The sequence below is a fragment of the Parus major genome, chromosome 18 (assembly GCF_001522545.3).
Source record: "Parus major isolate Abel chromosome 18, Parus_major1.1, whole genome shotgun sequence".
NCBI lineage: Eukaryota > Metazoa > Chordata > Aves > Passeriformes > Paridae > Parus > Parus major.
In genome coordinates, this window is record NC_031786.1 from 3,348,652 (window position 1) to 3,363,834 (window position 15,183).

Below are 15,183 nucleotides of genomic sequence, written 5' to 3' on the forward strand. Positions count from 1 at the left end.
GAATGGCGGCGGGGGTGATGGGCAGAGTGCACGAAATGCCCCGGGGATACCTGAGAGAGGGCGATCCGCACGGAGCCCCGGCTGTGCCGCTTTGTGGCGCTGTTCTGACACTACCGTTACCCGCTTTCCTTAGCCTTTACAATACTTAGAGTTTCTAACACATGCGGAACGCGGCGTGCTCGCACAGCCTCAGCCGCAGCCCGCTGAGGAGCCGCCCTGCGCGCTCGGGGGAAAGCGAGGCCCGGCCGGGCAGGGCCGCACGACAGCGGCGCGCGCTCCCTGTCGCGACAGCGGCGGGCTCGTCCCGACCCCGGCCGGCCCCGCCCCGGGTCACGCGGGGGCGCGCGCACCGTGCCAACACTCGCGAGAGCCGGACCTGGCCAAAATGGCGGCGCTGTGCGAGAGCTTCACGCTGCGCGGACCGGGCCCCGGCGGCGGCGGTCCCGGGCTGTGCCTGGAGCCGGGCCCGGGCCGCGACCTCGTGCTGCTCACCGAGCGCGGCCGCGCCGCCACGCTCTTCAAGGTACCGCCCGCGCGTGCTCGGGGGGCGGCAGCGCCGCCCCGGCAGCCCCGGCATGGGGGCTGTCCCGGGCAGGGCCGGGGCCGCGCTCCTTCCCGTATCCCCTCTCTCCCGGGCCAGGGCCGTTCTCTCCTGCCCGGGCCAGGCCCCGCTGTCCCCGGCCGCCATCCCCGGCGGGACGCGGGAGAGGGAACGGCCCCGGCCTGGGAGCGGCTCCAGCCCGGCCCGGCCATGCTCTGCCCCCTGCGCTCCCCGCTGTCCCCGTTCCCTCTGCTCGGGAACACGGGGCGGTTCGGACGCTTTTTCGCGGGTCTCTCCTTTTGCTGATATTCTCTTGTCCATTCCCCGTCCCAAAAACACTTTCCCGAAGCCACAGGTACGTGTTCCCTGCAGTGCCGGGTTCTGGGCTGTCAGCTCAGTGTCAGCTGCCGTCCTGCTGGCAGCAGGAAGACTTTAGTTTACAGCACCTGAAAATGAAAGTGTGTTCTGGTCTCTGTTATTCAGTAGACCATAATAAGAAACTTTAAGGCAAGTATTTGGGTTTCTGTGTTTAGTTGACTATCACATCCATGCGGGTATGTGTTTAAAATGACAGAGAGTAGGTTCAGGTTAGATATTGGGAAGGAATTGTTCCCTGTGAGGGTGGGCAGGCCCTGGATCCCTGGCAGTGCCCAAGGCCAGGTTGGACGGGGCTTGGAGCACCTTGAGACAGTGGGAGGTGTCCCTGCCATGGCAGGAGTGGGACTTGGTGGTCTGAAGTCCTTTCCAACCCAGACCATTCCATGATCTAAGTGGGTTGACGATACAACCTCCTTTGGGTTGTTTATTCCTGCTGCCAGGACCATAGGTGACAACACAACCATGTTGTAAATACACCCAGTGTACTCCAGAGTGAGGAGAGGGGTTTGAGTGCCCTCAGAGCAGTCGGGTGTGAATCACACAGAACAGTTCAGACTGCAAAATCCACGTGCTCTTGATGTCAATAACTCACCTTGAAATAGGAAGAGAAAAACCACAAGTCTGTGTATGATTCCATTAGTCAGTAAAAGCAAATTACACTAGTGATCAAAGTAGTATCTGCCCTTTTGAAAAAGCCATGCCTTGTACCTGTGCTTCATGGCATAAACCCTTCACACTCTTACAGGTCAAAGTTATTTCTTACATGAAAAGAAATCTAATTAATATAGAGTTCTTTCCTGTTATTCTGAAATTGTTGATGTTAGGGATAGAAACATGAATGCTCAAGAGGAGTTTGTGAGAATAGCAGTTCCCATATTTTAATATTCTAATTCAGGTCAGCTGTGGCTGCCTCACATTTACTTTCTGTCATGAGAGAAGTCCCCAAAGTGATCTTTCATATGTTACATTTTAATTGCAGTGTCTTTGTTCTGACTCTAGATTTCGGATCAGAAGCCCCTGGGCTGTTGGTCGGTTAAACATGGGCAGATTCTCACCTGTCCTGTCGTGTGCAACTTTGAAACCCACGAGTACATTGCAGTTCATGACGACAAGGTGAGAGCCTTCATCCTTCTTTAGAGGGAAAAAGGATTTGGTGGGATCCTCCTGAGAGAATGTAGGTAGGAAAAAATCAGCAGTGTGAAATTTCTGGTTGAAAGTGTGGGGAGCCCTTGGCACACTGGTGACATGGGCAGCTTCTGTGCTGAGCACCATGGTGTGGCAGCCCTTTAAACACAGGAGATCCCCAGTGCCTCATGCATACACTCCCTAAGGATGAGTTATTTCTTCTCTCACAGCCTGGGTGACATTTACAGCTGCATGATCATGGTACTGGAATGGTTACAATAATTCATGTCCCCATCTTTGTTTTTCTGCTTGTTTCACAGTTAAAAGTTTCTCTGTGCATGTGTAGCATTTACTTAGATCATGCTGAGCCTTTGGCTTTTCATTGTTGTTGATGAAATGTCACTCCTGGACTTGCATTGCTTGTGAAAATCAGCCATCTGGATCTCACCTGTCTCCATCACGCTGATCTATTTTCATTTGGAGTTCTGATGTGTTTTTTTATTCTTTGCTGTCCTTTCTTTCCAATTCAGGATTTCTGAGCTTGGTTTTTATTCCTGCTGTTTCTGCTCCCCCCTGGGGCAGTTCCCACTCAGGTCACTGTGAATACTCCCTGTGTGTTTTCCTCCTGTTGCCTTTGCTGGTATTTTGAGTGCTGAGAAGTTGTGTTACTGATTTACCTAAAAATGATGCTTCCCTTAAAGGTTTTAAGAATTTGGAAGAATGAAGACATTAACTTGGACAAAGCCTTTAAAGCAACAGTAAGTCTCCTTCATGTGTTCTCTTTTATGTGTTTTGGATCCTGGTGGAGGGGAAAAGTGCTCTAATTTTCATTGTATTGGCCATATTACATTCTAGCTTAACTTGTGCTTCATGATGTTGTGGAATGTTGCAAGGAATCCACTTGCACTGACTTTATCTTCAGAATATTTATCTTAAAGTGATTGTTATGCCAAAGCCAGCATTTCTGAGGACTTTTTAAAGATGATGAATTGTGTTCAGTTACAGATTTCATGTTCTGCTAGTTGAGGTGTTAAACATCACTTTGTGTATTGCTGTAGAGCAGTTGTATGACCTCCTGATCCTGTCATTTTTTTTCTGGTGTGATTCAAGGATGTGATGCTCATCAGGACATTTTCCTGGCTTTTTGTTGGGTAGTGATTAGCATTATTTGTGGCATTTCAGTAAATCAGCAACTACTATCTCTACATTATTAAGAATCTTACAGGTTCATCATTCTTCAGTTAAAAGTTTATTGGAAAAAGGTAGAATAATGAATAAAGAACTCCATGTTCAGGGTAGTGTAGCAGAGAACAGATTTGGTTTTGTTCTTGCAGCTCTCAGCAGATGTGTACAGGATCCATTCCCTGCCCCACGGGGGGCCACTGGTGCTGTTCAGGGGAGGGGGGGTTCGGACGCTGGATGTGCTCTTGGAAGCCCCTCAGCAGGAGATTGAAAACATCATCTCAGGTGAAGTCATCAGGTAAGTGATGCCACTCTGTGATGATTCTTCTTCAGAGCAATCGACTGTGATGATGAAAGTTGTTCCCTCTTTTGAGGAGATGGGGGGAAATCAAAGACCATGATCACGGGGCTGGGTGTTTTCTTACAACACATTGTTTTTAAAATCTTGGAGTTATTTATAGAGATTTCCTAAAAATTAGAAGGTGCATCAGGAATAGTGATAGGACTTGTGTATAAACCTAGAATTTGGAGGATGTTCACCCTGCTTTCTGATTTTAGGTGGAGTGGAGCTTTTATGGAAGGCCAACAACCTGTCTTAATTTTCACTACTGAGAAAGTGAGTTAAATACTTTTTATTTTGAAAACTCTCATAGCAGGAGACCTGAGTGCTTTTTTCAAAATCCATCACTGGTTTAATTTGATTTTAACAGCTTTTAGTGGAATCATTATCGTGATTTAGTCAATACAGCAGTTAAATGGAAGCTGTGTTGCATTCAGGGCTGAGAAGTCAGGCTGTCAGAGCTGCAGAGAACAATTAATAAGATGAAGTACAGTAGACATTGTGCAACTCTTCATCACTCTTTGTGAAGAACTATTGAATAGGATGTATGTTTTTAAAAAAGGAATTAAACATGAATCTGTCTTTCTGCAAATGTTTCTTCCTGCAAATACATTTGTTGTGTCAAATAAGAATTGTCTTTACTTGTTAGTCTCCAGACTGTTCCAAATGATTCTGTACATCCTATAGAAAACAGTTTCCTAATTTTGCACAATGTCCAAAGTTAAGCAGTACAGGTATCTGAATTTCTGTTATATCTTCTTTGTGTAAATTAAGGGAAATTTTCTTTTCTTATTTTTCTTTTAGGATGAGGATTTTTTTGTCTATATACAGAAACCTAAGCTGAGTAGTCTACACAAATACAAGCTTGAACAACAGGAATCAGCCAAGCCACTATGTTTCACAGCACATATAACAAACCAAACTGTCACACTTCTGTGTTTGTGTAAGTTAAATTTGTTAATGGGTTGTGATAATGAAGCAAAGAATTGTATGAAAGGACATAAAATGTTCATATTTATGAATTGCTGTTTAATATTCTTAGTTTTCTAAACTTCCTTAAACAGCTACAAGTAGTAATTAAAGATTATTGGTACTTTAATGGTTGCAAAAGCAAACTGTTCCTACCTGTGATCACTTGTACCCTGGAGGTCTCATTACACCTTTATTGTTGTACCTTTATTTTGCTTCTTTGGTTCATAATAAGTTCTTTAATTATCCTGTATTAATTCTTCTTTCATCATTCACTGGATATTTTTGGTTTTGGATGTCCTTTTGCCATATGATATCAAACAGGTTTTTTCCACAAAAAACAACTGTAAAAGAGTGATTATTATTTTTCTTTTGGCAGATTCTAATGACTCTGTGTACCAGGTTCTGATACCCCTGCAGCAAGATACTGAAGAAGAGGAGGAAGAAGAAGAAATTTTGTCCAAGTCACTACTACTAAACCTTTCAGTATCTGGAGCTGTTCTGAAAGGAACATCTTTAGTTGTCCTGGACAAAGACCACGTTGCAGTGTTGGGCAGTCTGGCTGTACCTGGGAAAGAACCCAGAGGTAACTTGAAAAATCATATTAAGGTGTTGTAAAATTTCCTTGGGCAAAGCAGTAATTGGGAAAATTGTGCTGCCCCTCTTGTCCCAGCTTCTGGTTTAAATCTCTTCACTGGTAAACCAGTTTTTATTCGAATTGAGATTGAGCCTGAGTGATGTAATTCTTAATGCTAAATACTGGCTGAGCTGTTTTGAAACAGTTATTTCTGTTTCCTCCAGCTTTTGTAACTGAAAGTAGCAAAGGCAAATGTAGCACTTATGTTGCATTTTGGTCTCAGCTATTTCTTACTTCCCTCAGAATGCCTGACCATATGGAATACAAAATTTCAGACGTTGCAAACCTCAAAGGAGCTGCCTCTGGGGACCAGTGGCCAGGTAAAGCTCAGCCATGGGTTTGAGGTCCTTGAGCTTTGTGGATTTGGCAAACAGGGAAGGGAGTGTTGGGCAGCAGAGCTCTGCTGCTGCTGGAAGAGCATTAATTGCAACTTCTGCAGCAAAATTAATACTGTTGATGAGTAGTTTCTGTCAGAATATTCATTGGGAGAGTGCTGATCTGTAGGAATTTCTGTGATCATTTAGTACTTTGTCACTTCTCATGATAATGATTATTTGGTGTGAATAAAATCACTGAACACAAAACCCAGCAGTGTCTGTTCTGTTCAGGCAATTTGCAGTTGAGGGTCTAAACGATTCTGTGAATGCCTGAAAAGCATTTCAAGCTATTCAAGAGTCAGATAGGTAAAATGACACCTAATGAATAAATGCACTAGTGAACCAGAACAGCTGACTGCTTTTGTCTTAAAATTACACAGAAGGAAACTTAAGAAATTAATTTTTCAGTGGATTTACTGCCTTGGAGCAGCCACTGTATTTTAGGACATCTCTGGAAAAATACTCAACACATTTAATTTCTGTATTTAAAATGAGCAGTTAATGAAGATTTGCTAACAAATGTTAAACCTACCAAAAATAATTTAAAATAATCTGATCACTGACTTCCAGTTGAAGTTTACTATAAGAAGTTACACATCAGTGAAGGAACTCACTTTTCTGCTCATCTCATTAATGATACATTTTAATATTTTGCAGTTGTGGTGTTATGAGGAAAAGTTTTTCCTAATTCATGGGAAAGTGCTGACTGTAATTATGTACAAGTGTGAAACATCATCCTTGGCAGCTGCTGTGGGAAAGCTCAAGGACAATCAAACCCCTGGTAAGATTTTTTTTTCATAATTACAGTGTTAAGATCTTGTAAAAGGAAGATGTCTGAAATTGTATAAAAATTATTTTAACGTAGTCCTAGAAAATTAATAGAATCTAAACAGCTTGAAGCAACTTCACACTGTACTGCATTCTCAGCTGTTAAATTTACTGGTTCTGGGAACACCAAAGCATGCAAACATCTGAATTTATTATGGCTTCACTTAACCTGGGTTGTTATTCAGGTACTGGAATTACTGAGAACACTGGAATGTTGGTGATGAATACTTGAAAACAAAGCGAAGTGCTTTTTCCTTAAAAGTATTTCCGAAGAGTTTGTAATTGGATAGGGCAATGTCAAACCTTAGTTTGTGAACTTCAGTTTAAAATTGTACTGTCATCATGGTTTTAGTTAAACACTGCATTGGTAAAACATTGCAAATAATACTCAGGATAAATTGTGTAATAACTTAATTCTCTTGCTCCCAGAGGCAAAAGGGAAAAACAGTATAAAAAAGGTCATAAAATAACCTGCTGCTGAAATAAAATGGCAGCTTTCTTGGCATAAAATCATTTGCATTATAGTTTAGAAAGTATCTATTAGCATAAGAAGTTGATGCAATATTCATACTTCAATAAATGTGCTGTAAGTGTTATGTTCATGTAGTTTCATTTGTGTGTTCCCAGATGTGTCCTCGTTTGTGAACTGGAATACCCTGGAAGATGAAGAGCTGGTGGTTTCCTTTCAGTCCCAGAAGTCTGTAGCTCTGAAAGCAGAGTCCAGAATGAATGTGAGTTAGCATTAGGGTCGTTTGAGGTTGTTGTCTTGTCTCTTCCCCATGCTGCTATTTTAGGTGTTGCAGCTGAAAGAAATTTCACTTCATCTGTTTCTTATTGTTTTCAACACTGTTTCTGGGATTGGAGTTGTTAATCATAGTCTGGACAGCCAGTTGACACATGGAGTGTCCTGTTATCTTGCTTGAAATCCCTAAAATATTTTGGAGCTGAATAATAACTCTGTGTTTTTCTTTACCACAGTTAAGATCAAGAAGGAGCACTGTTCCTGAAGAACAGCCTAAGACCTTATCAGTTGGGCAGCTCTTACTAAATCTCAAAGTAAGTAACCCAAATATCCTCGAGTAGTGTTTAGACACTCTCAGAATATTCCAGCTGTCTCTTAAGCTGTTACCTCTTTCCATGTCCTCTTGCACATAGCAGGTTGACCAAGCTGCCTGGAACAGGTGAAGGATATTATTATTCTTACCATTATTGTGCAAGAACAGCATTTGGCTGTGATGAAATTAAGTTTTGTCATAGGAGTGTGTTTTGAGAACTGTACAATACAGGGCTTATAACAGCTTAGTTCTGGAAACTTGCACAAATTTGTTCATTTTTAATGACAGTCTTTTACTGTAAGTAAGGGAGGATATTTCATCTGAACTTTGCTTGTTTAAGTTCTTATTTATGGCTTTAATTTTGTTGAAGGCATTTTAGCTGTAGGAAGTCAGAGGAATTGTCAGGAATTCCACTGCAAATACAGCAATAAGCTCTTTAGTTCGTTTCTAGAACTTGCTGCAAGTGCTGTGATAGGTCACACAGGAAGGGAAATTTATCTACAGTTCACCTGTGGCTGGGCATGTTGGTATTGTCACTGATGTAACAGGTGATGAATCCATGAGCAGTTACTACTTACCTGAGTTCAGAGTGAGGAATTTCCTCATTTGGCTCTTTCATGTTGGAGAGAAACTATCCTATCAAAACACAGAGTAGTGAGGGATTTTTGTAAACTTTTGTAACTTGAATTTCAAAATAGGTCAGCTTCTACAGGGCAGTTCTCAAACATGTGCCTTGTACTTCTGATTTGCACAGTATTTGTCTGTTCCAGGATGCATCTACTTATGTATTGGAAACTGAATTGAAAAAACTGATGGCAAAAGCACCAACCCCAGATCTGCAAGCCACCATTGGCTATGTGGTCACTGCCCTTACAGACAGATGTAAAAGAAATCCAAAGTACTACCCTCGAAACTTCCTGCAGGAGATTGCTGAAACCCGGGACTTGTCCTACAGGTAGTGACTCTGCATTTTTTAAAGTGTAAGGAGTAGTCTTTAAAATTAAAAAAAATAGAAATGAAGTTCTTTATAAGCTGCTCTTGAATTATTAAGATTTAATACCAAAGGTGCTTATTTTCTGATGAAGTTGATGTTTTGCATAAAAATCTGTCTGGGGAGGAAGATTAGTACTATTACCTTAGTGGTCAGTGTAGTTCTTAGAGTGGACTGTGCGGCCTATTAATTTAATATTCTTATAGTTTATGTCCAGATTTAATGGCTGTTGCTTTGGAGAAAAAAGATATGCATCTCTTACAAATCTGCCTAGAACGGTTTCCAGATATTCCCGAAGAAGTTACTTATGCTTGCCTGAAAACATTTTTAAGGTAATTTGAAATCAGACTTTCCTTTTTCTCTTCACCCAATTTTAGTCTATTTTTGTTTTCATAATAAGGTTCAAAGATTTTGTTATGTATGTTGATGGCATTCCTGTTTCTAAAGCTAACAATTAAAAATGTTAAATGTCTGAAATTTTCTTCCACAGCATGAGTGAAGCCCATCTTCAAAAAATAGATGTAAATCTAGATTCTGTGATCTGTTACATCGATGTTGAATTGGACAATAAAGAATTTAAGACTGAAATTGTAGAAAATGGTTTCAGTGCAGAGATGGACCAAGACATGTGTGATACCAAAATCCCAGAGGAAAACCAGTCCAGGAGTGATGGTGAATCCTGCCCTGTTGGACTTCAGAAAGCAGCATTGCTGTATCCTCTGCGAGGGGAAGGGAAGCCAGGGCATTGCATGTGCTGTGGATGTTTATATTTGGTATTGCCAAAAGTCACATCCTCTGTTATTGCTGAAAGTTTCTGAGTTCTCATAAGAGCGCTTCCTACTCAGTAAAAAAACTGTTTAAAATAGAAATAGAAACATTTCATTTTTAGAATGTATCTACACCAATTTAAACTTAGTTTTATTACACTTCTGCAATAATTTTTCTCTGCTTAAGAGAAAAGGTATCAGTGCTTTGGATGTTTGCCTGTTAAAACACATCAGGGAATTACACCACTGCAGTGGACAGAACTGTTCAAGTTAAATCTATCATGATGGTTCAATTGCTGTAGATATTTCATGGTAGAAATAAGATTCAAATAGGACTTCTCTCAAAAACCTGGAGAAATATTTTCTTTAGAATTAAGTCTGGTTTGTAGAAACTGGTATTTTTTTCTGCAATGTTATTCCCTTAATAGCACTGCACAGAAATGCTGTTCTCCATTCAGCTTACACTGAAACATTTCTTTTGCCTCACCTGAAAAACCTTCCAGCTCGACAAGCTATTGTAAGTATTTTAACATTAAAAAGTGTAAAAACATTTATCATTTTGTGGGGAAGGGAAGAGAGGTTTTTTATGATATGGGAAATTCACCATTCTTTCAGGAGTCTTAATAACAAACTAATGCATGAAAATGAAATTAGGATGCCTAATAAGATTTCGTATTAAGAAATATCACATTTTTCCACATACTTACATACATACTTATATTTTCTTGATATTTGTAGTCCTTACTTATTTTAGAAGATGTAAGAAACTCTTTATGACTCAGCATACCTGGAAAATAATTCATATTCTGTTAGCAAGTAATAATACCTTTGCTTGATATAATGCTTTTTAAGAAAGGAAAAAGACACGGTAATTTAGTCGATTCTGTCAGAAACAGAAGTTTAGAAAATATGAGAAATAAACTGTACAATCCCAAATGTAATACAAATCTAGATCCCCTCAGTTCAAGAAAAAACCCCACCAAATTCCAGAACCCACTTCTCAAAATCTGAAATACAACTTCAAGAGCTGTGTGTACCTGAGTGTGTATATGAGTGATTTTCCAGTGATTTTGGAAAAACTTTGCACATCAAAACAAAGCTGATCTTAGGTCTGACAAATCTCCTAGAACAGTGATTACCCCTGAATGTAATTTACACTGAATATTGCTGAGAATTTTCAAACATCCAGCTATGGGTAGTGTAAGAGAACCATAAAACTTATTTATAATGTGTGGTATACAGGCATCTATGTTGCATTCAAAAACAAAAACTAAATTTTAAAAAATCCTTAAGAATATTACCATGTGCAGGACAAAACCTCTTGGTCTATTAAATGTTTGTCCTTTACAAATGTTCTGACTTTTCTACTTTTAGCTGTTTCTTAGGTATTTATATTACCTATATGTGAAATGCAGTGAAAAAGTTAACACCACTCTTCCTGGAATACGCTCTCCCACAATAAATCAGGTGAGCAGCTCATTCTGAGAGCTGTGTTTCTTTCAGTTTCTGGGGTGTGTAACTTGGTGAGTAGTTGGCAATATCCAAACTCAATTGACTTCCACATTCATTTTACAAAGTACTGTCTGTCAATGTAACCTGTATGAAGTCAGATGTAACACTTTAACAATCAAAACCCAAATACACCTGAAAATATGCCTGAAAATATAAACCCATGCATTTTGCATTAGTAGTTAAATGTCTCAGAGTTCAGCTTTTAAAGCCAAATGTTTCCAGACTTGGAAGTGTAAGTGTACATTTCTTGTTTGTCTTCAGATCATGGATTGGATGTGCCTGTTGCTTGATGCTCAGTTCACTGTCATGGTGATGCTGCCAGAAGCAAAGGAGTTGCTTTCAAACCTGCATAAGTTTGTGAGAGCCCAGGTTAGTTGCATCTTCTGGGATAATTATTTGATTGTCAGTTGGATTCAGAATATAGATGTTGAGGAGACAGACAACAACAAATTATGTAGTGAATCAAATAATGTGTGTCCTCTGTATGCTCTGTCCTGAGCGTGAATTGCAGTTGCCTGTCTCATTTAGATTTCAAAAGCTGCTTTGTTTGTTTATTTAGTTTAAATATCTTAAACTGTGCAGAACCACAGATAGTTCCACAGTATGATAATACATGAAAAGAATTAAAATGTATTTTACTATAAATGTCTCTGTTTTCAGGTACGGTTCTACTCTCAACTCAACAAGATTGAAGGAAGTTTGCGGGAATTACAAAGACTGAACCACCTGAGAGAATCTCAGACTTATTCCATTGAAGTTCTGGAAATCATTTGAATTTGAAATTCATTAACACATTTATTTTGTATTGATTCCTTTTATGACGAGGATGTATTAGCACTCCATATTGGGGCTGTCAAAAGTTGTTTTCTACATAGGAGGAGCTTGGTTACTCTGTAGTTACATGGGAATTGTAAGTTTGAACCTTGTGTATTAAAATCTTTTTGACTGGATGAGAAGGTGGATGTTTGCTTATATTTTCATGTAGAATTCCATTATGTGATCATGAGAACTTCCTAAAATACTACAATTCTTGGCTAAATATGAGATGGTTGTGGCAGAAGTGCTGGGGCCATAACTTGCTGTGTTGGGCTGTGTAACTTGGAAAGAGCTACACACACAGTTAAAAGGCTCGAGTCACTTTGGAACGTGACATGTTTCAGTTGTGTTTATACACTGTCAGTACCAAATGTATGTAGAAGTCTAAAAAAAAAAAAACCCTGCAGTGGCAGCTGAATATTTATACCGAGGGACTTCTTGGAACTGGTAGTAGTTGCTTTCAATATTTTTGACAAGAAAAGCTATCTTGAATTTAAAATAAGAACATTCTTATCAGAATCAGTTGTTTTCTGTAAGCACTTTTTTAACTACTGAACACCTCAACTTAGTTAATGTGACCTATACTGCTTGAATTCTAGCATTTCAAATTATATCTTAGATTGGTTTTGACTCTTAGAAATACAAAGCAATGAACTAAAGTTTTATATAAACAACATTCATTGAAGATTTTACAGGTATCTGTTGAATTATTCTTGTGATGAGGCATTCACTTAAAGCTGGCTTGTTACAAGATACTTGTGGGACTGTTCATCTGGAATTGGGAAAAATGGGACAAAAGCATAATGCTGGATTTCCTGGAGTCAAGTATAAGATTTTGTATAAGTATTGTACAAGGATTGTTGGGGACAAGATAATCAGTATATTTTCAAAACAGCAAATACAATGTTATTTTTACTTATTTTTACTAATGATGTGATTGAATATTAGTAGAATTCAGCATATCAGTATATTGATATACTTTGGTTTTCATCATCTAAATAAAACAGCAATTGAAACTACATTGAATTACCTCAGCAAAAGTCATGTAAGCTCTTCCTTCTTACACCTGACTTCCAGTCTGCTGCTGAGCTCTAGTGTAATGTTACTCAGCAGTGCTGTGGTGTCTTAGAAAACTGTTTGTGGAGCTGATTTGAGAGCTTAACACCTGAATGCTATTCTGAACACAAGTTATGAAATAGTTTGGAGTGAAGGACTGGACAAAAGCATCTCAATAATTTGAGCAAGAGCACATACTCACTCCTGCTGAATGCCATCGAGCTGTAGGTTAAGTTCTTTCCCTTATCCTTGGAGAAAGGAACCCACCCAGACGACATCTTGGAACAACTGGGCTATTCATCTTCTCCAAAGTGCCTTGTGAAAGGAGGCTTTTTCTCCATCTGTCCTAAGGATGGAAGCAGGGTAGGGCCTCCACCCAAAAATTCCTCTTCCTGCTGTATTCAATTCACTTACAAATATGCTCATTTAACTCTACCAGCAGACTCCAAATAGGAACTCCAAGTTCCAAGTCAGTATGTTCTACTCTGAGTGGAATGGACAAATTTTGGGGTTGGGGTTGATTTCTCTGTACTGAGCTGTGTCTTGGAAAGGACTAATTTATATTCTGTCCCTGAAGGTAACATACATCTATCTCTGTGTGCCTGTTTCTCCACCTATAAAAATCAAAATTATTAAGTCCGATTCATTAAGCACTTCCACATCACCAATTGATAAGGGATGCAATTAAGAGACCAGATACTCTGGTTCACAGTTCAGAAGCACATGATTCTCAGCACCTTTGATTACCACACATACACAAAATCCACAGCATTTTGGAGGTGATAATGCTCTCACAATGCTGCAGGCTCTATGATTGGTGCAGTAGGTACACTAGGCACCTCTGCTAGATTCTCAGTGTATAGATAGCAGAACACACAGGTGTTTTTTCCCATGATACCAGAAGGAGATAATGGAAAATGTGTGTCTGTGTCTTCATGTATTTAAAGAGTTTCCACAATCCTCTGCAACCTTGTTAAAGAGGTAGCAAAAATCAGCCTGACATAAGCAATCTAAAGGTAACTTGGAAAGGTTCAGAATACAAATTGAGTAGAAAGGTGTAAATGGGTTTGGGCAATGTTTGCTGCTGCTGTGTGTATCATCCTGTGCTTAGACCAGGGCTTTGAGCCTGTGCAGCTGCAACACTGAATATAAAAGAGCTGCAGATAAAAAGCTAGATTCAGAGTGCAAATTGGGCTAAACCCTGCTGCCAGTGTTGTGTGCTTGATGCTGTGGCAGGTTTGTGGGTCTAAGGAAGTGCTCAGCCTGAGCAACAAGTTAATGAACCAAAGGACTTCAAAAATTCCTGTTGAAGAATACAAATTAAATGACACATTGGACATGTTGCTGCCATGTTTGTGCCATGACCAGTGTTGGGTTTTACCTTGCTCAGAAGCAGGAGATTGAAAGAAATGAACATGTAAACAGACTGATTTTCCAATGGTAAGACTTGTGTCTCTCTGAAATCCTGAAGCTGTCTTGATCTAGCGATGAAAAGGAAAGCTGGTTGTAAGAAATACAAGATGTTTGTGTGCCTTGGGCTGGCTTTCAGTTTGTACTGCTTTTGTTTATGACACTGATACCCTGAATTCAAGTGGAGGCATTGGAAACCCAACTGTGCAACTGTTTCTGTTGATTTTTAGCTCTTTGTGGGCTCTGGCAAATGAGACAACCAGAGAGAATACAAAGCAGACAGAGCCCATCTCTCTCCTAGTGCTCCAGAGAACTGTGGAAACAGAGAACAGAGAAAGTGGATAGACAAAACGGTGATGCTGGGCCCATATGTGATCTGTGTTTGCTTTACACGGGCAATGGCTGTGCAAGGGTGAGCTTTAAAAGGGGTTTAACAGGTAAGGAGTCAAAGCAAGGCCAGAGATGAGTGTCAGTGGTCAGGGGAGCTGCTTGATGCCGATGGCAGAGGGAAGCCTCTCCCGAGGGGACACCCGGGGTTCTGATTTGGGCGGGGAATGAAAACCCCCGTGGGGAGCCCCTGCCCGGGGCCCGGCGCGTACCTCGCTCAGAGCAGTTCCCGACGGGCCCGTGGGCTCCCTCGAGCTCTGGGAGAGATCCTGGCCACAAACCCAGCGACTCTGGTGTGGGGAGAAGGTGAGTCCGGGGACAAGGCCGGCGGCGGTGTCGGGACCGTGAGCTAGGGCGGGGGGGGCCGGGTGCCGGCGGAGGGGAAAGAGATAAGCGGAGCATAAAGGGGCGAGGAACGGTGGCGGTCCTCGCGGCCGGTGCCGGGTTCGGATTCGGGAAGGGATCGGTGCCGATGTCGGCGCCGGCGGTCGGTGCCGGGGTCGAATCCGGAGCTGCTGTCGGTGCCTGGGGTCGATGTCGGTACCGGTGTCGGATCCGGCCCGGGTTTGGTGCCGGTGTCGGGTTTGGGGGTGGCGGGGCCGCCCCGTCGCGGCGGCTCCCTCACGGCCGCGGCGGGCGCGCCCCCTGGCGGCGGCGGCGGGCGCGGCGGTCACGTGAGGCGCTCGGGGCCTGGTGCCGCTTCCCCCAGTCAGCGCGGAGCGGCCGAGGCGCAGGCGGGGAACAAGATGGCGGCCGGCGGCGATCCGGAGCGGGGCGCCGGCGATTCGCGTTGAGCCGCGGCCCGCTCGGCC

At 41.8% G+C, this 15,183-nt stretch overlaps 1 protein-coding gene and 1 long non-coding RNA gene across 8 annotated transcripts; one reads left to right on the plus strand and one right to left on the minus strand.

Moving 5' to 3' along the window:
- The first annotated feature begins 370 nt into the window (after positions 1–370).
- NOL11 (nucleolar protein 11) lies at positions 371–12,537 on the plus strand. Its single transcript, XM_015645434.3, has 18 exons — positions 371–523; positions 1,919–2,032; positions 2,746–2,802; positions 3,379–3,524; positions 3,785–3,842; positions 4,371–4,509; positions 4,915–5,121; positions 5,416–5,492; positions 6,207–6,330; positions 7,005–7,108; positions 7,356–7,433; positions 8,203–8,387; positions 8,630–8,755; positions 8,914–9,135; positions 9,629–9,707; positions 10,565–10,657; positions 10,964–11,071; positions 11,363–12,537. The coding sequence occupies exons 1-18, from the start codon at positions 386–388 to the stop codon at positions 11,474–11,476; spliced, it is 2,169 nt and encodes a 722-aa protein (XP_015500920.1). The 5' UTR covers positions 371–385; the 3' UTR covers positions 11,477–12,537.
- LOC107212343 lies at positions 3,281–14,998 on the minus strand. 7 transcript variants are annotated; one of them, XR_004499732.1, is made up of 6 exons: positions 14,584–14,991; positions 9,898–9,977; positions 8,568–9,276; positions 8,011–8,068; positions 6,949–7,084; positions 3,281–4,879 (listed from the first exon to the last, which is right to left on the minus strand). It is a non-coding gene; the product is annotated as an uncharacterized LOC107212343 (long non-coding RNA). The 7 variants fall into 7 exon arrangements; XR_004499733.1 differs by having other exon boundaries at positions 3,281–3,694; positions 4,692–4,879; positions 8,011–9,276; positions 14,584–14,989; XR_004499730.1 differs by having other exon boundaries at positions 3,281–4,027; positions 4,692–4,879; positions 8,011–9,276; positions 14,584–14,989.
- Positions 14,999–15,183: the final 185 nt, after the last annotated feature.